Source organism: Coregonus clupeaformis, chromosome 3 (assembly GCF_020615455.1).
Source record: "Coregonus clupeaformis isolate EN_2021a chromosome 3, ASM2061545v1, whole genome shotgun sequence".
NCBI lineage: Eukaryota > Metazoa > Chordata > Actinopteri > Salmoniformes > Salmonidae > Coregonus > Coregonus clupeaformis.
In genome coordinates, this window is record NC_059194.1 from 28252725 (window position 1) to 28269917 (window position 17193).

General features: G+C 45.9%; 1 protein-coding gene across 3 annotated transcripts in view; it reads left to right on the top strand.

Moving 5' to 3' along the window:
- LOC121543569 (testican-1) overlaps positions 1-17193 on the top strand; it is a 278401-nt gene that overhangs the window by 233707 nt on the left and 27501 nt on the right. For all 3 annotated transcript variants that reach the window (XM_041853558.2, XM_041853577.2, XM_041853567.2), the window contains one exon: positions 3073-3196. In XM_041853558.2, coding sequence (XP_041709492.2) covers positions 3073-3196 — 124 coding nt within the window. The remainder of the gene's footprint in view (positions 1-3072; positions 3197-17193) is intronic.

Below are 17193 nucleotides of genomic sequence, written 5' to 3' on the forward strand. Positions count from 1 at the left end.
CCCCAACCCATCTTCTTCTATCTCTCCCCCGTTCTCGCTTTCTTTTATCTCTCTTGTTTGACTGGTAATTATAGTCATAGATCTACCAGCATCATGGTCTTTCCCTGTTCTATGTTTGTAGCATGTAGCAGGCTGACAGTGACGATCTTTGCAGCATCTGTGAAGCTATAACATGAATGACAGCAAAGTTAAATGTTAGCTCAGCCAAAATCACCCTCCATCACTTCAGCCAGCCAGCCTCCCTACCTGTTACGCCCTGGCTCTGGGGACTCTTAAATGTTGAGCCAAGGTGTGTAGTTTCTGTGTTGTGTTTTCTATGTTTAGTTTCTAGATCGTTTAGATCTATGTTGGCCAGGGTGGTTCCCAATCAGAGGCAGCTGTAGCTTGTTGTCTCTGATTGGGGTCCATACTTAGGCAGCCGTTTGGCACCTGTTAGTTGTGGGATCTTGTTCCGTGTAAGGTATGTTGTTTGGATGCTACCTTGGACTTCACGTTTCGTTTGTTGTTTTGTCGTGTGTTTAGCCGTAAATAAATATGAATGCATATCACGCTGCGCCTTGGTCCTTCTCGTCCGTAAACGATCGTGACACTACCCCTATCCCCCCTTCTTCTCTCCCCCCACACACACACACACACACACACACACACACACACACAGTATTGTGCAGCTAACCTTGTGGGGACATACAATTCAGTCCCATTCAAAATCCTATTTTCCCTAACCCCTAACCCTAACCTGTACCCTAACCTTAACCCTAACTTTATCCCAAAAACCTAACCTTAACCCTAACCCTAAACCTAACCCTAGCTCCTAACCCTAAAACTAACCCTATCTCCTAACCCTAAACCTAATTCTATCCTTAACCCTAAACCCCCTAGAAATAGCATTTGACCTTGTGGGGACCAACAAAATGTCCCCAGTTGGTCAAATTTCTCTTGGTTTACTATTCTTGTGGACACTCACACTCACACACACACACACACACACACACACACACACACACACACACACACACAGAGCTTTGGAATGGTGATGCTCCGTAAATGCCCGCGTCAGCCATGATGGATGATACAGAGGATGAACTATGTCTGCCAATGCCATTTGATTCCAGAGTCCTTAATCTAGAGAAAAACAACCTCTCCCTCTTCTCCCCTCTTCTCCCTCAGTCTCGTTCACTTCTTCCCTTTCTTTCTCGCCCCAATTATCCCTCCTTTGCTCCCCCATCCCTCCACCTCACCCCATCTGTCACCTTTACTGTGATAAAAGGCAGAGAGAATTTAAGCCCTTTAATAGCTAAATACCCACTCTGTAACCACACACATACACACACACACAATCTAATCTGGCCTGCGTTACCACTGAGGAAGGCGATCCTCTGCCACAGAGATTCACAGAGATCAATCAGTCGTCTTCTCATGGGGGTTCTGTTGTTAGCACACAATGACACACACATACCGACACACACACACACCTTCTATCCCTCACCCGCCCCCACTCCCCTTTGCCTCGTCCACTCCAGAGGTGAAGAGGGGGATTGGAGTGTCACTCTCCATCAGAGGGAGAAGGAGGGGAGGAGGAAAAGGGGAGTGTCCCTGTCTCCCTGCTCCCTCTGGCTTCAGTGGTCTGGCTAAATGTGTGGCCTCAGTTAGCTCTCTACTGAGGCAAACAGCAATATGGAGGTTAGCGCCTGGGCTAAGAATTTGGCCCTTATAGTGTAGTGCTCTTATAGAGTGTGAAATGATGTTGGATTCTCACATGCATACATACATACATACATACATACATATACACACACACACACACACACTCCAGATCCCATTATCAGAAGGATGCTTTCATCTCTGGAGAGAGACTGTAGCTTGCAGAGTAAAGCCCTTTACATTGCTCCGGTCTCCTAACTCATTCTACTGCTCCACTTCTCATCCCCCTCTCTAAACTCTCCTTTTCTCTCTGTCTGTCTCTCTGCTCATCCCACTCTCTCCTAAACCCTCTGGATGAGTAGTGCTTCAGTCTGAACTTCTCAGCCCCCTCCACTCACTGTGGAACAATCTCTCTCTTTCTCATCTTCTCTCTCTCTTTGTGTCTCGCTTTTATTTTCCCTAATTCGCTCTATTACTGTGTCATTATAGTATAATAATAGTATAATGACACAGAAATAGAGGAGAAGATAGTATTCCTTTGTCTCGCTATCGCTCGCTCTCTCCTTCCTTCCCCCTCTTCTGTTCTCTCTACTTGCCGCTCTACTGTTCTAATTTTCTGTTTATTTTCTGCATTTGTACATCATTAAAAACATATCAAAGCCGTACACAGAGAGAGAGAGATTCTGGAATATTCTCGGTACTGACACAGACAGTGTTTGACTAGCCTGGAAATGGCAGCAAATAGAATTTTCTGGGGAATATTTCATAGGCTTCCTCTCCTCCCTCTGGACAGATAATTCAATATGTGTAGAACGGGAGAGTGGCGTACCTTTGTCAACAAATTGCATTAGGCGACATTAGTGCCGCTATCTAAGAACTGTCAGGGAGGAGGTGATGGATTTAAATTGGAATGTGTGAAATTGAAAGTGTCAACGGGAGAGCGGGTGTGTGTGTGTGTGTGTGTGTGTGTGTGTGTGTGTGTGTGTGTGTGTGTGTGCGTGTGTGCGTGTGTGTGCGTGCGTGCGACACCTGCATCTCTCCAGACCCTCAGAGGCAACATTTTACTCATTATTTATCTGAAGGGAAAATTGGATTTTGTTTTGACAGAAACAAATCTTTACAATCCATTTGAGAAGGTTCATTATTTCAGTGATATTGTTTTAGTGCATTTAAAGGCTATTTCCATTTCTTCATTACCTGATTACTGTACTCTGTTGTTGTATTGAGAAAATGGCTATGCTTTAACACACAAGCCAGGCAAAGAAAGCCAGCAGCGTCTGTGGTGTGTGTGTACAAGTGTGTTTACATGGCTTCTTAATGGCCATATCTGTTCATTAGAGCTGAATGTCCAACAGTACCTCAAGGGAGACTACCTCATCTGCCTCTCCATGAAGAAAGACTCCACTACCCATGATTCTCTGTGTTTTGTAGTGTAAGCTGGAGTTCCAAGCGTGTACGTCAGGGAAGAGCATCGCTCTGAAGTGTGAGGGGCCGTGCCCATGTCTGCCTGGTCAGGAACTGGTCAAACTACGCAGAGACAAGACAGAGAAGACCGGTGAGTAACCCTTAACCCTAAACCTACCTGTATGTCAGTCTGTCAATGAGTCTGTCAGTATCAGTCATTGTCTAGGTGGCTTTCTGAATTGGCAAAATAAAGAAGTGCTTTGGTTGCACGCACACACACACACACACACACACCAGTTCAAGTACACACACTCTTTTGCCCCAGCGTAGCATCTTGATCTAGTTAAATAAGCGCTGGTGTTATGATAGCACATGCTGCCTCCATGTCTGGCCTTGTTTGGTTTGACGATGCCTGTATTCATACATCACATTACTAACACAGTAACTGTGCTATCAACACTTATACTCCACTTAATTCACTCTCTTTAGTACGAGGCTTGTAGCCATAGCATTGAAAATACAACTATTGATATCCTGCTGACATTGTGAAACCAGTGTTGCAACTGTACGTCAAGTACTCAATGCATTATGTATTTCAAAACAGGTTAGGCCGGAGTACAAGCGGTTGTATTGCATGTTAGATTAAGGGCATTGTGTGTTCATTTTGCATCGGCACTAATGCATTTTTAAACCTGCATACAGTGAGGGAAAAAAGTAATTGATCCCCTGCTGATTTTGTATGTTTGCCCACTGACAAAGAAATGATCAGTCTATAATTTTAATGGTAGGTTTATTTGAACAGTGAGAGACAGAATAACAACAACAAAATCCAGAAAAACGCATGTCAAAAATATTATAAATTGATTTGCATTTTAATGAGGGAAATAAGTATTTGACCCCCTCTCAATCAGAAAGATTTCTGGCTCCCAGGTGTCTTTTATACAGGTAACGAGCTGAGATTAGGAGCACACTCTTAAAGGGAGTGCTCCTAATCTCAGCTTGTTACCTGTATAAAAGACACCTGTCCACAAAAGCAATCAATCAGTCAGATTCCAAACTTTCCACCATGGCCAAGACCAAAGAGCTCTCCAAGGATGTCAGAGCCAAGATTGTAGACCTACACAAGGCTGGAATGGGCTACAAGACCATCGCCAAGCAGCTTGGTGAGAAGGTGACAACAGTTGGTGTGATTATTCGCAAATGGAAGAAACACAAAAGAACTGTCAATCTCCCTCGGCCTGGGGCTCCATGCAAGATCTCACCTCGTCGAGTTGCAATGATCATGAGAATAGTGAGGAATCAGCCCAGAACTACACGGGAGGATCTTGTCAATGATCTCAAGGCAGCTGGGACCATAGTCACCAAGAAAACAATTGGTAACACACTACGCCGTGAAGGACTGAAATCTTGAAGCGCCCGCAAGGTCCCCCTGCTCAAGAAAGCACATATACAGGCCCGTCTGAAGTTTGCCAATGAACATCTGAATGATTCAGAGGAGAACTGGGTGAAAGTGTTGTGGTCATATGAGACCAAAATCGAGCTCTTTGGCATCAACTCAACTCGCCGTGTTTGGAGGAGGAGGAATGCTGCCTATGACCCCAAGAACACCATCCCCACCGTCAAACATAGAGGTGGAAACATTATGCTTTGGGGGTGTTTTTCTGCTAAGGGGACAGGACAACTTCACCGCATCAAAGGGACGATGGACGGGGCCATGTACCGTCAATTCTTGGGTGAGAACCTCCTTCCCTCAGCCAGGGCATTGAAAATGGGTCGTGGATGGGTATTCCAGCATGACAATGACCCAAAACACACGGCCAAGGCAACAAAGGAGTGGCTCAAGAAGAAGCACATTAAGGTCCTGGAGTGGCCTAGCCAGTCTCCAGACCTTAATCCCATAGAAAATCTGTGGAGGGAGCTGAAGGTTTGAGTTGCCAAACGTCAGCCTCGAAAACTGAATGACTTGGAGAAGATCTGCAAAGAGGAGTGGGACAAAATCCCTCCTGAGATGTGTGCCTTACCTGGTGGCCAACTACAAGAAACGTCTGACCTCTGTGATTGCCAACAAGGGTTTTGCCACCAAGTACTAAGTCATGTTTTGCAGAGGGGTCAAATACTTATTTCCCTCATTAAAATGCAAATCAATTTATGACATTTTTGACATGCGTTTTTCTGGATTTTTTTGTTGTTATTCTGTTTCTCTTTGTTCAAATAAACCTACCATTAAAATTATAGACTAATCATGTCTTTGTCAGTGGGCAAACGTACAAAATCAGCAGGGGATAAAATAATTTTTTCCTCACTGTAGATGAGCTCTACCCTTCTAGATGTGATATAATGGTACGTTTTAAATAAATCAATGTGGCTACAGCTATTAGGAGAAACACGGCCTGTCATTATCAAAAAGACACCAAATGTGTTCATTATAAATTGATTCATAAGCTGTCAGTGAGTTTCCTCCTGATCAAATACAGCCCTGACAAGATATTTTAATCAGAAAGTGATGGTGGTGTGCGTGAGCAGGGTTAATCTAAATACATCACAGAGATAGTGACAATCAAGTTAATGCAGTCACATTTATGCGGACACGCATGCATGCACGCACACACACACACACACACACACACACTTACACACTCTGGAATGTACAGTAAGCAGAAAACCTCCTTGTGGTTTTAGGAGTTGCCATCTCTTTCCCACCTCCTCTCCCCTCCCCTCTCCTCTATTTCTCTCTCTCTTTCCCTTTCTCCCACTCCCTCTCTCTCTCTCCCACTCCCTCTCTCCCTTTCTCCCACTCCCTCTCTCTCTCTCTCCCACTCCCTCTCTCTCTCTCGCTCTCTCTCTCTGCTTCCCCTCTTACACTTTATTTCCCTCTCTCTCTCTCTCTCTCTCTCTCTCTCTCTCTCTCTCTCTCTCTCTCTCTCTCTCTCTCTCTCTCTCTCCCTCGCTTACACTTTCTTTCCCTCACTCTCTCTCTCTCTCTCTCTCACTCTCTCTCTTCCCTTCTCTTACTCTTTATTTCCTTCTCTCTTTGTTATAGCAGTATGGAGGGTGATGGAGTGAGTGTGTGTTAAGGCAGTATGGAGGGTGATGGAGTGAGTGTGTGTTAAGGCAGTATAGAGGGTGATGGAGTGAGTGTGTGTTAAGGCAGTATAGAGGGTGATGGAGTGAGTGTGTGTTAAGGCAGTATGGAGGGTGATGGAGTGAGTGTGTGTTAAGGCAGGATAGCAGTATAGAGGGTGATGGAGTGAGTGTGTGTTAAGGCAGTATAGCAGTATAGAGGGTGATGGAGTGAGTGTGTGTTAAGGCAGGATAGCAGTATAGAGGGTGATGGAGTGAGTGTTGTTATGGGATTTCAGGAGATGGATGAAGGGATTCAGGAAGAGAAATACAATCTAATGGCAAACAGCAGGGATAGGTTTTCTCCTCCAGATGGAAAAGTGTGCTGAGAGATGGATAGAGTGTGTAAATGTGTGTGTGGGACTAGTGTGTATTGCGGGGGGAAGGCGAAACACAATCCTGGGGTAGGGGCTAAGAGTGGTTGCCTTGGTATTACAGTGACACCAAGGCTGCTTCCTTAATGGCCCTATTCCCTATGGGCCTTTGTCAAAATTAGTGCGCTATATAGAGAATATGGTGCTATTTGGGACGAAGACCAAGGAAACAATCATGTCTGTCCGTAGTAACTTTGCATAACATGCTTATAACTAAAGGCCTTTCCATAGAATGAAGGGGGAGGAAAGGAGGGAGGTAAGGAGGGAGGGAGGAAGGAATATATTGACGTTGTCAATAAAGGTAGTAAATTGGGAGCATATTCAGTGTCGGGGCTCTTTGTGGTCCTCTGTAGCTCAGCTGGTAGAGCACGGCGCTTGTAACGCCAAGGTAGTGGGTTCGAGCCCCGGGACCACCCATACACAAAAAAAAATGTATGCACGCATGACTGTAAGTCGCTTTGGATAAAAGCGTCTGCTAAATGGCATATTATTATTATTATTATTGTGCTTTTCAAGTGGGATGTGGGATTATTTAAGATACTCTTTGAAGAGGTAGGATTTTAGATGTTTTCGGAAGATGGGCAGGGACTCTGCTGTCCTAGCTTCAGGGGGAAGCTGGTTCCACCATTGGGGTGCCAGGAAAGAGAAGAGCTTGGACTGGGCTCTTCTCTGTCTTGTAGTGGTGGGAGGGCAAAGAGACCAGAGGTGGATAGATCTAGGAGAATGAGAACAGAGGAGAGAGAATCAGCTTTGGCAGTCTGAAGAGCCTCCGTGACACAGAGCAGAGCAGTCTCAGTTGAGTGACCCGTCTTGAAGCCTGACTGGTTAGAGTCAAGAAGATCATTCTGAGAGAGATAACGAGAGAGTTGGTCAGAGACAGCACGCTCAAGTGTTTTGGAAAGAAAAGAAAGAAGGTATACCGGTCTGTAGTTTTTTGACATCAGGTCGAGTGTTGGTTTCTTGAGGATTGGAGCCACTGTGACCATTTTGAAGTCCGAGGGGACGCAGCCAGTGGTAGGAGGTGAGTTGATGAGGGAAGTGAGAAGGTCTCCAGAGATGGTCTGGAGAAGGGGATGGGGTTGAGTGGGCAGGTTGTCGGGCATCACTAGTTGCAGGATTTCATCTGGAGAGAGAAGGGAGAGGTCAAGGCTACTTATGTGTGAGTGGGACCAGTAGAATGATTGAATGAGAGCGGATGTCGTCGACCTTCTTTCATTTTTTAAAAACAATTTAGTCATTTAGCAGACATTCTTCTCCAGAGCGACTTACAGTAGTGAGTGCATACATTTTAATACTTTTTTCATACTGGTCCCCCATGGGAATCGAACCCACAACCCTGGCGCTGCAAGCGCCATGCTCTACCAACTGAGCCACCAAAGTGGTTGACGAAGTCATCTGCAGAGAGGGAGGGGGCGGAGTTGGAGGATTAAGGAGAAGGTGGTAAAGAGTTTCCTAGGGTTAGAAGCAGAAGCTTGACATTTTGAGTGATAGAAAGTGGCTTTAGAAGCGGATACAGAGGAAGAGAAGGTAGACAGGAGGGAGTGAAAGGATGATCGGTCCTCCTGAATTTGAGTTTTCCTCCATTTTCACTCAGCTTCCCCGCAGCCCTGTTCTGTGAGCTCACAATGTGTCACTCAGCCACGGAGCAGGAGGGGAGGGCTGAGCCGGCCGGGAGGAAATTAGACAGTGAGCGTCATAGAATGCGGAAAGGAGGAGAGTGGGGTCGAAGAGGCAGAATCAAGCGACAGGAGGGAGAAGGATTTAGCAGAAGGGAGAGATGATGGGATAGAAGAGGGTAGAGGAAGAGAGTGAAGATTGTGATGGCGCATTACCATCTGTGTAGGGGCTTAGTGGGTAGGCTTGGGGTCTCTCTCTCTCTCTCTATGTTAATGTTCAGAGCATTAATTCAGGGCATTAATTCACTTGTGGAGTTTCAGTAGAGAGCAGGAATATTGTTTAAAAGCATGATCATCAATCAATCAATCAATTTTATTTTATATAGCCCTTCTTACATCAGCTAATATCTCGAAGTGCTGTACAGAAACCCAGCCTAAAACCCCAAACAGCTAGTAATGCAGGTGTAGAAGCACGGTGGCTAGGAAAAACTCCCTAGAAAGGCCAAAACCTAGGAAGAAACCTAGAGAGGAACCAGGCTATGAGGGGTGGCCAGTCCTCTTCTGGCTGTGCCGGGTGGAGATTATAACAGAACCATGCCAAGATGTTCAAAAATGTTCATAAGTGACAAGCATGGTCAAATAATAATCAGGAATAAATCTCAGTTGGCTTTTCATAGCCGATCATTAAGAGTTGAAAACAGCAGGTCTGGGACAGGTAGGGGTTCCATAACCGCAGGCAGAACAGTTGAAACTGGAATAGCAGCAAGGCCAGGCGGACTGGGGACAGCAAGGAGTCACCACGGCCGGTAGTCCCGACGTATGGTCCTAGGGCTCAGGTCTCTCAGTTGGCTTTTCATAGCCGATCATTAAGAGTTGAAAACAGCAGGTCTGGGACAGGTAGGGGTTTCGTAACCGCAGGCAGAACAGTTGAAACTGGAATAGCAGCAAGGCCAGGCGGACTGGGGACAGCAAGGTGTCAGCATGCCCGGTAGTCCTGACGTATGGTCCTAGGGCTCAGGTTCTCAGAGAGAAAGAGAGAACGAGAGAATTAGAGAGAGCATACTTAAATTCACACAGGACACTGGATAAGACAGGAGAAGTACTCCAGGTATAACCAACTAACCCCAGCCCCCCGACACATAAACTAGACATGTTTGGGTTCATGCAATTTACAAACCCAGCCCAGTGGGAAATAATGACTCTTGTCTCTGTCCACGCGCGCGCGCACACACACACACACACATACATATACACACACACACATATACACACACACACACACACGCACACATGTATACACACACACATATACACACACACATATACACACACACATATATACACACACACACACACACACACACACATCCTTGACAGTTAGTGAACACCCTAGCTATCCCCTGCTGCTCTGTCCTCATCATTCTTTGTTTAGGGAAGCTAACACACCACACACAGGTCCCAGAGTTAGTCAGGCGCAATGGAGACTAACAGGAGACAAAAATAAAATTGGTGCTAATTAATTAACGCTTTCTTGTTATCTCATTCTCCCCCCCCCCCTTCATTAGTCTTGGCCTGTCTGATGGAGGGAGCGTAGAGGGGAGCGATACTGTTATAGAAGAGGATGATTTTTTTCCAACTTGACTACTGGCTAACTAATTAATCACCTTCTCTGTTCCATGGAACCCCCTAATTGTGTGTGCTGAGAGCCTCGCTTTGTGTGTGTGTGTGTGTGTGTGTGTGTGTGTGTGTGTGTGTGTGTGTGTGAGGGAGATACAAAAATATCTGCATAGGTTAAGGCAGATATACAGTGGGGAGAACAAGTATTTGATACACTGCCAATTTTGCAGGTTTTCCTACTTACAAAGCATGTAGAGGTCTGTAATTTGTATCATAGGTACACTTCAACTGTGAGAGACGGAATCTAAAACAAAAATCCAGAAAAACACATGTATGATTTTTAAGTAATTAATTTGCATTTTATTGCATGACATAAGTATTTGATCACCTACCAACCAGTAAGAATTCCGGCTCTCACAGACCTGTTCGTTTTTCTTTAAGAAGCCCTCCTGTTCTCCACTCATTACCTGTATTAACTGCACCTGTTTGAACTCGTTACCTGTATAAAAGACACCTGTCCACACACTCAATCAAACAGACTCCAAGCTCTCCACAATGGCCAAGACCAGAGAGCTGTGTAAGGACATCAGGGATCAAATTGTAGACCTGCACAAGGCTGGGATGGGCTACAGGACAATAGGCAAGCAGCTTGGTGAGAAGGCAACAACTGTTGGCGCAATGATTAGAAAATGGATGACGGTCAATCACCCTCGGTCTGGGGCTCCATGCAAGATCTCACCTCGTGGGGCATCAATGATCATGAGGAAGGTGAGGGATCAGCCCAGAACTACATGGCAGGACCTGGTCAATGACCTGAAGAGAGCTGGGACCACAGTCTCAACAAAAACCATTAGTAACACACTACGCCGTCATGGATTAAAATCCTGCAGCGCATGCAAGGTCCCCCTGCTCAAGCCAGCGCATGTCCAGGCCCGTCTGAAGTTTGCCAGTGACCATCTGGATGATCCAGAGGAGGAATGGGAGAAGGTCATGTGGTCTGATGAGACAAAAATAGAGCTTTTTCGTCTAAACTCCACTCGCCGTGTTTGGAGGAAGAAGGATGAGTACAACCCCAAGAACACCATCCCAACCATGAAGCATGGAGGTGGAAACATCATTCCTTGGGGATGCTTTTCTGCAAAGGGGACAGGACGACTGCACTGTATTGAGGGGAGGATGGATGGGGCCATGTATCGTGAGATCTTGGCCAACAACCTTCCCTCAGTAAGAGCATTGAAGATGGGTCGTGGCTGGGTCTTCCAGCATGACAACGACCCGAAACACACAGCCAGGGCAACTAAGGAGTGGCTCCGTAAGAAGCATCTCAAGGTCCTGGATTGGCCTAGCCAGTCTCCGGGCCTGAACCCAATGGAAAATCTTTGGAGGGAGCTGAAAGTCCGTATTGCCCAGCGACAGCCCCGAAACCTGAAGGATCTGGAGAAGGTCTGTATGGAGGAGTAGGCCAAAATCCCTGCTGCAGTGTGTGCAAACCTGGTCAAGACCTACAGGAAACGTATGATCTCTGTAATTGCAAACAAAGGTTTCTGTACCAAATATTACATTCTGCTTTTCTGATGTATCAAATACTTATGTCATGCAATAAAATGCTAATTAATTACTTAAAAATCATACAATGTGTTTTTTTTAGATTCAGTCTCTCACAGTTGAAGTGTACCTATGATAAAAATTACAGACCTCTACATGCTTTGTAAGTAGGAAAACCTGCAAAATCGGCAGTGTATCAAATACTTGTTCTCCCCACTGTATGTGACTTTCAAGTGTTTTTCGTCTTCTTATCCTCCCCTGGGGTGCTCTGTCAGCCCCAGATGACCCAACACATTTATATAAACAGTCCTGACTCTATTTATTCTCCCTCCCTTCTTATTTTGCTCTCTCTCTCTCTCTCTCTCTCTCTCTCTCTCTCTCTCTCTCTCTCTCTCTCTCTCTCTCTCTCTCTCTCTCTCTCTCTCTCTCTCTCTCTCTCTCTCTCTCTCTCTCTCTCTCTCTCTCTCTCTCTCTTTCTCTCTCTCGCTCTATCGCTCTCGCTCTCTCTCTCTTTCTTTCTCTCTCTCTTTCTCTCTCTCTCTCTCGCTCTATCGCTCTCTCTCTCTCTCTCTCTTTCTTCTCTCTCTCTCTCTCGCTCTATCGCTCTCGCTCGCTCTCTCTTTCTTTCTCTCTCTCTTTCTCTCTCTCTTTCTCTCTCTCTTTCTCTCTCTCCTTCTCCCTCTCCTTCTCTCTCTCTCTCTCTCTCTTTCTCTCTTTCTCTCGCTCTCCCTCCCTCTCTCTCTCTCTTTCTCTCTCTCGCGCGTGCTTTCTCTGCCTCTCTCTCTTTCTCGCTCTTTTTCAGTCTCTGTCTCTCTCTGTCTCTCTCTCTCTCTCTCTCTTTCTCTCTCTCCTTGAACAGACTCAGTTTAAATAGGCATTCTGGAGAGAAGATGAGTGTGTCTCCAGAGGGCAGAAAGTAAACTGTGTAGGCTGTGTAAATTTGGTGTGTGTGTGTGTGTGTGTGCTGGAGAGCATTAAAGCTAACTCAAGACTAGCGGAGGTCATTCTGTGCCATGAGTTGACTTGAGGAGAGGAGTTTTATGAGGTGAGTAAGTGAACTCATAAAGTAGAAAACTCTCCCCAGAATCCTTTAACTGTTTTTGCACTATGGTCCATCATATATCAGTCAGCTCTCTCTTCACATCTCTCTGCTGACACTGCCCACACTCTGTCAATCTCTCTGCCCACACTCTGCCCTATCTGCCCGCTATCTCTCACCCACTCTTCTCCTGTACTGGGAATGATGGATAGTTAAATAAGACTTGTGGAGGGGTGCTCAGATTTTATCTTAGACTCGCCTCTCTCCCTCCCTCCCCTCCTTTCTCCCTCACTTCCTTTCTCTCTCCCCTGTAATGTGAGTGAAGGCTAGGTTAATAGGGTGTGGTGGTAGTGTGGACGGGTTCTGGGTTTTCTGACAGGGCCGAATGGAGCCTGTCAAACTCTCTGCAAGCTAGGTATCTCTACGATACACACTGACAACACTGATTCTCTATAAGTGTATTGTGTGGATGTGTGTGTGTCAGTCAAAGCACTCTCTCGCTCTCATTTCTCTATCTATCTCTCACTCTCTCTGTTTACATGCTGTCACCTCTGTTCACAGCTATCCATCATTTTTGAGACTCCTAAAACTGGAGTTTACCTTGGTTCCACTCCTCCTTTTCACATTCCCCCCCTTTTCTGTTTTCTCTCTCTCTGGCGGGGTAGATAGTGGCTGGTCCGCAGCTCAGTGCCATATGTGGACAGAACTGCATGCTGGGTAGACACGGCTGGAGTTTAACCCCTTGGTGACTTTTGAACTGGAGGTCACCTGCGTATCTGGCACACCTGTCCACGACACCTGCTCATGGGCTGTTGACATACAGTACATACAGTAACCTACTAAATGAAAACTCTGCTGTTCTCAACTCATAATAGAGAAATATTTATGCAACATTGGATGGTATGGCCCAGGACCAAATTCGAATTGAATGAATAAAGAATATTCACTGACTGCTTTTGAATATGACATACCTTCAGCCTGACCCACAGGAGATTGTGGTAGAGAAAACATTTGGTGTATTCACTCCTTTTGTCCTATTTGTCCCTTATGGGCTTTCATACTGCATTAGTTGTTTATTTGTTCTTCCCTCCAATTTCTGATTAAGTAGTGATTAATAGTAATTACACATGGTGAGCCTCTCAGCTTATACAGTGAGGGAAAAAAGTATTTGATCCCCTGCTGGTTTTGTACGTTTGCCCGCTGATAAAGACATGATCAGTCTATAATTTTAATGGTAGATGTATTTGAACAGTGAGAGACAGAATAAAACAAAATAATCCAGAAAAACGCATGTCAAAAATGTTATAAATTGATTTGCATTTTAATGAGGGAAATAAGTATTTGACGCCTCTGCAGAACATGACTTAGTACTTGGTGGCAAAACCCTTGTTGGTAATCACAGAGGTCAGACGTTTCTTATAGTTGGCCACCATGTTTGCACACATCTCAGGAGGGATTTTATTCACTCCTCTTTGCAGATCTTCTCCAAGTCATTAAGGTTTCAAGGCTGACGTTTGGCAACTCGAACCTTCAGCTCCCTCCACAGATTTTCTATGGGATTATGGTCTGGAGACTGGCTAGACCACTCCAATACTTTAATGTGCTTCTTCTTGAGCCACTCCTTTGTTGCCTTGGCCATGTGTTTTGGGTCATTGTCATGCTGGAATACCCATCCACAACCCATTTTCAATCCCCTGGCTGAGGAAAGGAGGTTCTCACCCAAGATTTGACGGTACATCGTCCCTTTGATGCGGTGAAGTTGTCCTGTCCCCTTAGCAGAAAAACACCCCCAAAGCATAATGTTTCCACCTCCATGTTTGACGGTGGGGATGGTGTTCTTGGGGTCATAGGCAGCATTCCTCCTCCTCCAAACACGGCGAGTTGAGTTGATGCCAAAGAGCTCGATTTTGGTCTCATCTGACCACAACACTTTCACCCAGTTCTCCTCTGAATCATTCAGATGTTCATTGGCAAACTTCAGACGGCCCTGTATATGTGCTTTCTTGTGCAGGGGGACCTTGCGGGCGCTGCAGAATTTCAGTCCTTCACGGCGTAGTGTGTTACCAATTGTTTTCTTGGTGACTATGGTCCCAGCTGCCTTGAGATCATTGACAAGATCCTCCTGTGTAGTTCTGGGCTGATTCCTCACCATTCTCATGATCATTGCAACTCCACAAGGTGAGATCTTGCATGGAGCCCCAGGCTGAGGGAGATTGACAGTTATTTTGTGTTTCTTCCATTTGCGAATAATCTCACCAACTGTTGTCACCTTCTCACCAAGCTGCTTGGCGATGGTCTTGTAGCCCATTCCAGCCTTGTGTAGGTCTACAATCTTGTCCCTGACATCCTTGGAGAGCTCTTTGGTCTTGACCATGGTGGAGAGTTTGGAATCTGATTGATTGATTGCTTCTGTGGACAGGTGTCTTTTATACAGGTAACAAGCTGAGATTAGGAGCACTCCCTTTAAGAGTGTGCTCCTAATCTCAGCTCGTTACCTGTATAAAAGACACCTGGGAGCCAGAAATCTTTCTGATTGAGAGGGGGTAAAATACTTATTTCCCTCATTAAAATGCAAATCAATCAACTGATCATTTCTTTGTCAGTGGGCAAACGTAAAAAATCAGCAGGGGATCAAATACTTTTTTCCCTCACTGTAGCTACATCCTTTTGAAACTTATGTTACCTGTTCTGATAGAAATTCATTAGGAATGGGGACTAGTGTTTGGGAAAGGACGTTTTTGGGGTCTAATTTGAAGTTAATTAGATAGGCTAAACTAAGCCGGTGGGTGTGAGCTGAGGTGAATGGGTTTCTTTAACCCACGCTACTTCATTAGCTGGGTGCTAACGCCGGAGATAGGTTCACAAAGCAGTTGAATCACCCAGTCTCAATGAGCTAAATCCCCTGGCTAAATTAAATTTGTCCTAGCCATGGCACCCGGCCACGCTACAATAGAGCACGTTGTGTGTTCGCCGCCAGGCCGGCTTTGTTCGCCACGTCCTCCTCGTCCCATAATTAAGTGTGTTTGAACCCGGGTTAACCTTCATCATAGAGAAGGAAAAGAAATAGTACTCTGTGCTCTTGCCATGCCTCTCATCACACTGCGCACACCAGTGACAGAGGGAAGAGGTGGAGGGAGGGAAGGAGAGATGGAGGGAGAGGAGGAGGAGGGAGGAACGAGGGAGCAATGTAAAAAGGAAGAAAGGGATGGAGGGAAGGGAGGGGATGAGAGAGGAGAGAAAGAGGGAAGGAAGCAAAGGATGAGGATTAGGAGGAGAGGACGTGACTGACTGGTATTGACTATATAGCTTATAGCTGTATGGAAGCCTTGTCAAGTACTAATATGTTGGTTTAGTTGTGTACATATGCTTATGCATGTGTGTACCCCTTATTGTTGTAGTTGACCAATACTGGGATAACCAGCCAGTGGGGTGGGCCATGATTGGTCTGTGGGTATCTGTGGCCGTGTGAGAGTGTGATTTGAAGGAGTCAGACGCAGGAGGGTATATCACCGAATACAGAGTTTATTCCGTAGTACACAGTTATGCTGGATAGCGTCAACAGCACAGGGCGTAATACAGGCGCACTGGAACACAATACAGGCACATGGGGAGAAATAACCCCGGCAATACAAAGTACGGATAGCTCAACCGAGCTACACTCATCTTCACACAAAACAATCACCCACAAGGACAAGGGGCAGAGGGAAGACTTATACATGTACTAATGAGGGGATATGAACCAGGTGTGTGTAATTGACAAGACAAGACAAATGGAATGATGAGATATGGAGCGGCAGTGGCTAGTAGGCCGGTGACGACGAACGCCGAAGCCTGCCCGAACAAGGAGGGGAGGCAGCCTCGGCGGAAGTCGTGACAGGCCGGAGCTGAGACTCTAACAGGTCAATTTATGACCAGGCTTAGCAGCATATTATTGATTAGCCCTGTACACACTGTGGCCCTCCTGGAGCAGTTTAGTCAGAGGAATTCCCACTGCTGGAATGTTCTGGGATACATGATGAATACATGAATGTAGCGGACATGAGTCGGTCATGCCCTGCCTGCGAACTTCAAATCCAGTGTCTGCCCTCAGTCCAATAGGGAATTTGCTCTTGGTATAATGATCTAAGATATTGGTTGCTCCCATGGGAGACCAGGGTTTGTATCCCGCATGAGAAATGCATGAGGAATACGACCATCTTCAATAACTAGGAGTGGAGAGTGGAGAGGGATACCCATAGAGCAGAACCCTATGGAATGTTGGAAGAAAGCGAGAGAGAGGGAGCGGTATAGCCATTGCAGAGCGAATGTGATTGACGTCTCCGACAGTGTGGCTCTTTCGCGGTAATATCACCGCCAGCGGCGAGTGATGGCTGTCACTGTGCCTTTGTGTCATGGTAAGACTGGCCTGGGGTGCAGCGTGCTACTGTCTCGGTGTCTCAGTGGCACAATGCAGCTGATAATGACTGACTGAACCGTGTAAAGGAAGTGGGTGATTACACCTCCCATTACCTCCACTGTCACTGTCACTCTGTGTGTGTGTGTGTGTGTGTGTGTGTGTGTGTGTGTGTGTGTGTGTGTGTGTGTGTGTGTGTGTGTGTGTGTGTGTGTGTGTGTGCGTGCCAGCACAAAGACTCACCGTCCTTCAAATCACAGCTCATTGTTTTTTTTTCTTCACTTTAATTCTTCCTTTTGGAAATGCATAAAAGATGGATGTCAAAGTAATCTCTGTATCTCTCGCTTTCTCTCTGTCTGTGTCACTGTGAACGCTCCCTCTATCAGACTGCACATGCATAATACTCTATCATCCAAACAGTCTATCTCATTCTCCATTGTGCTG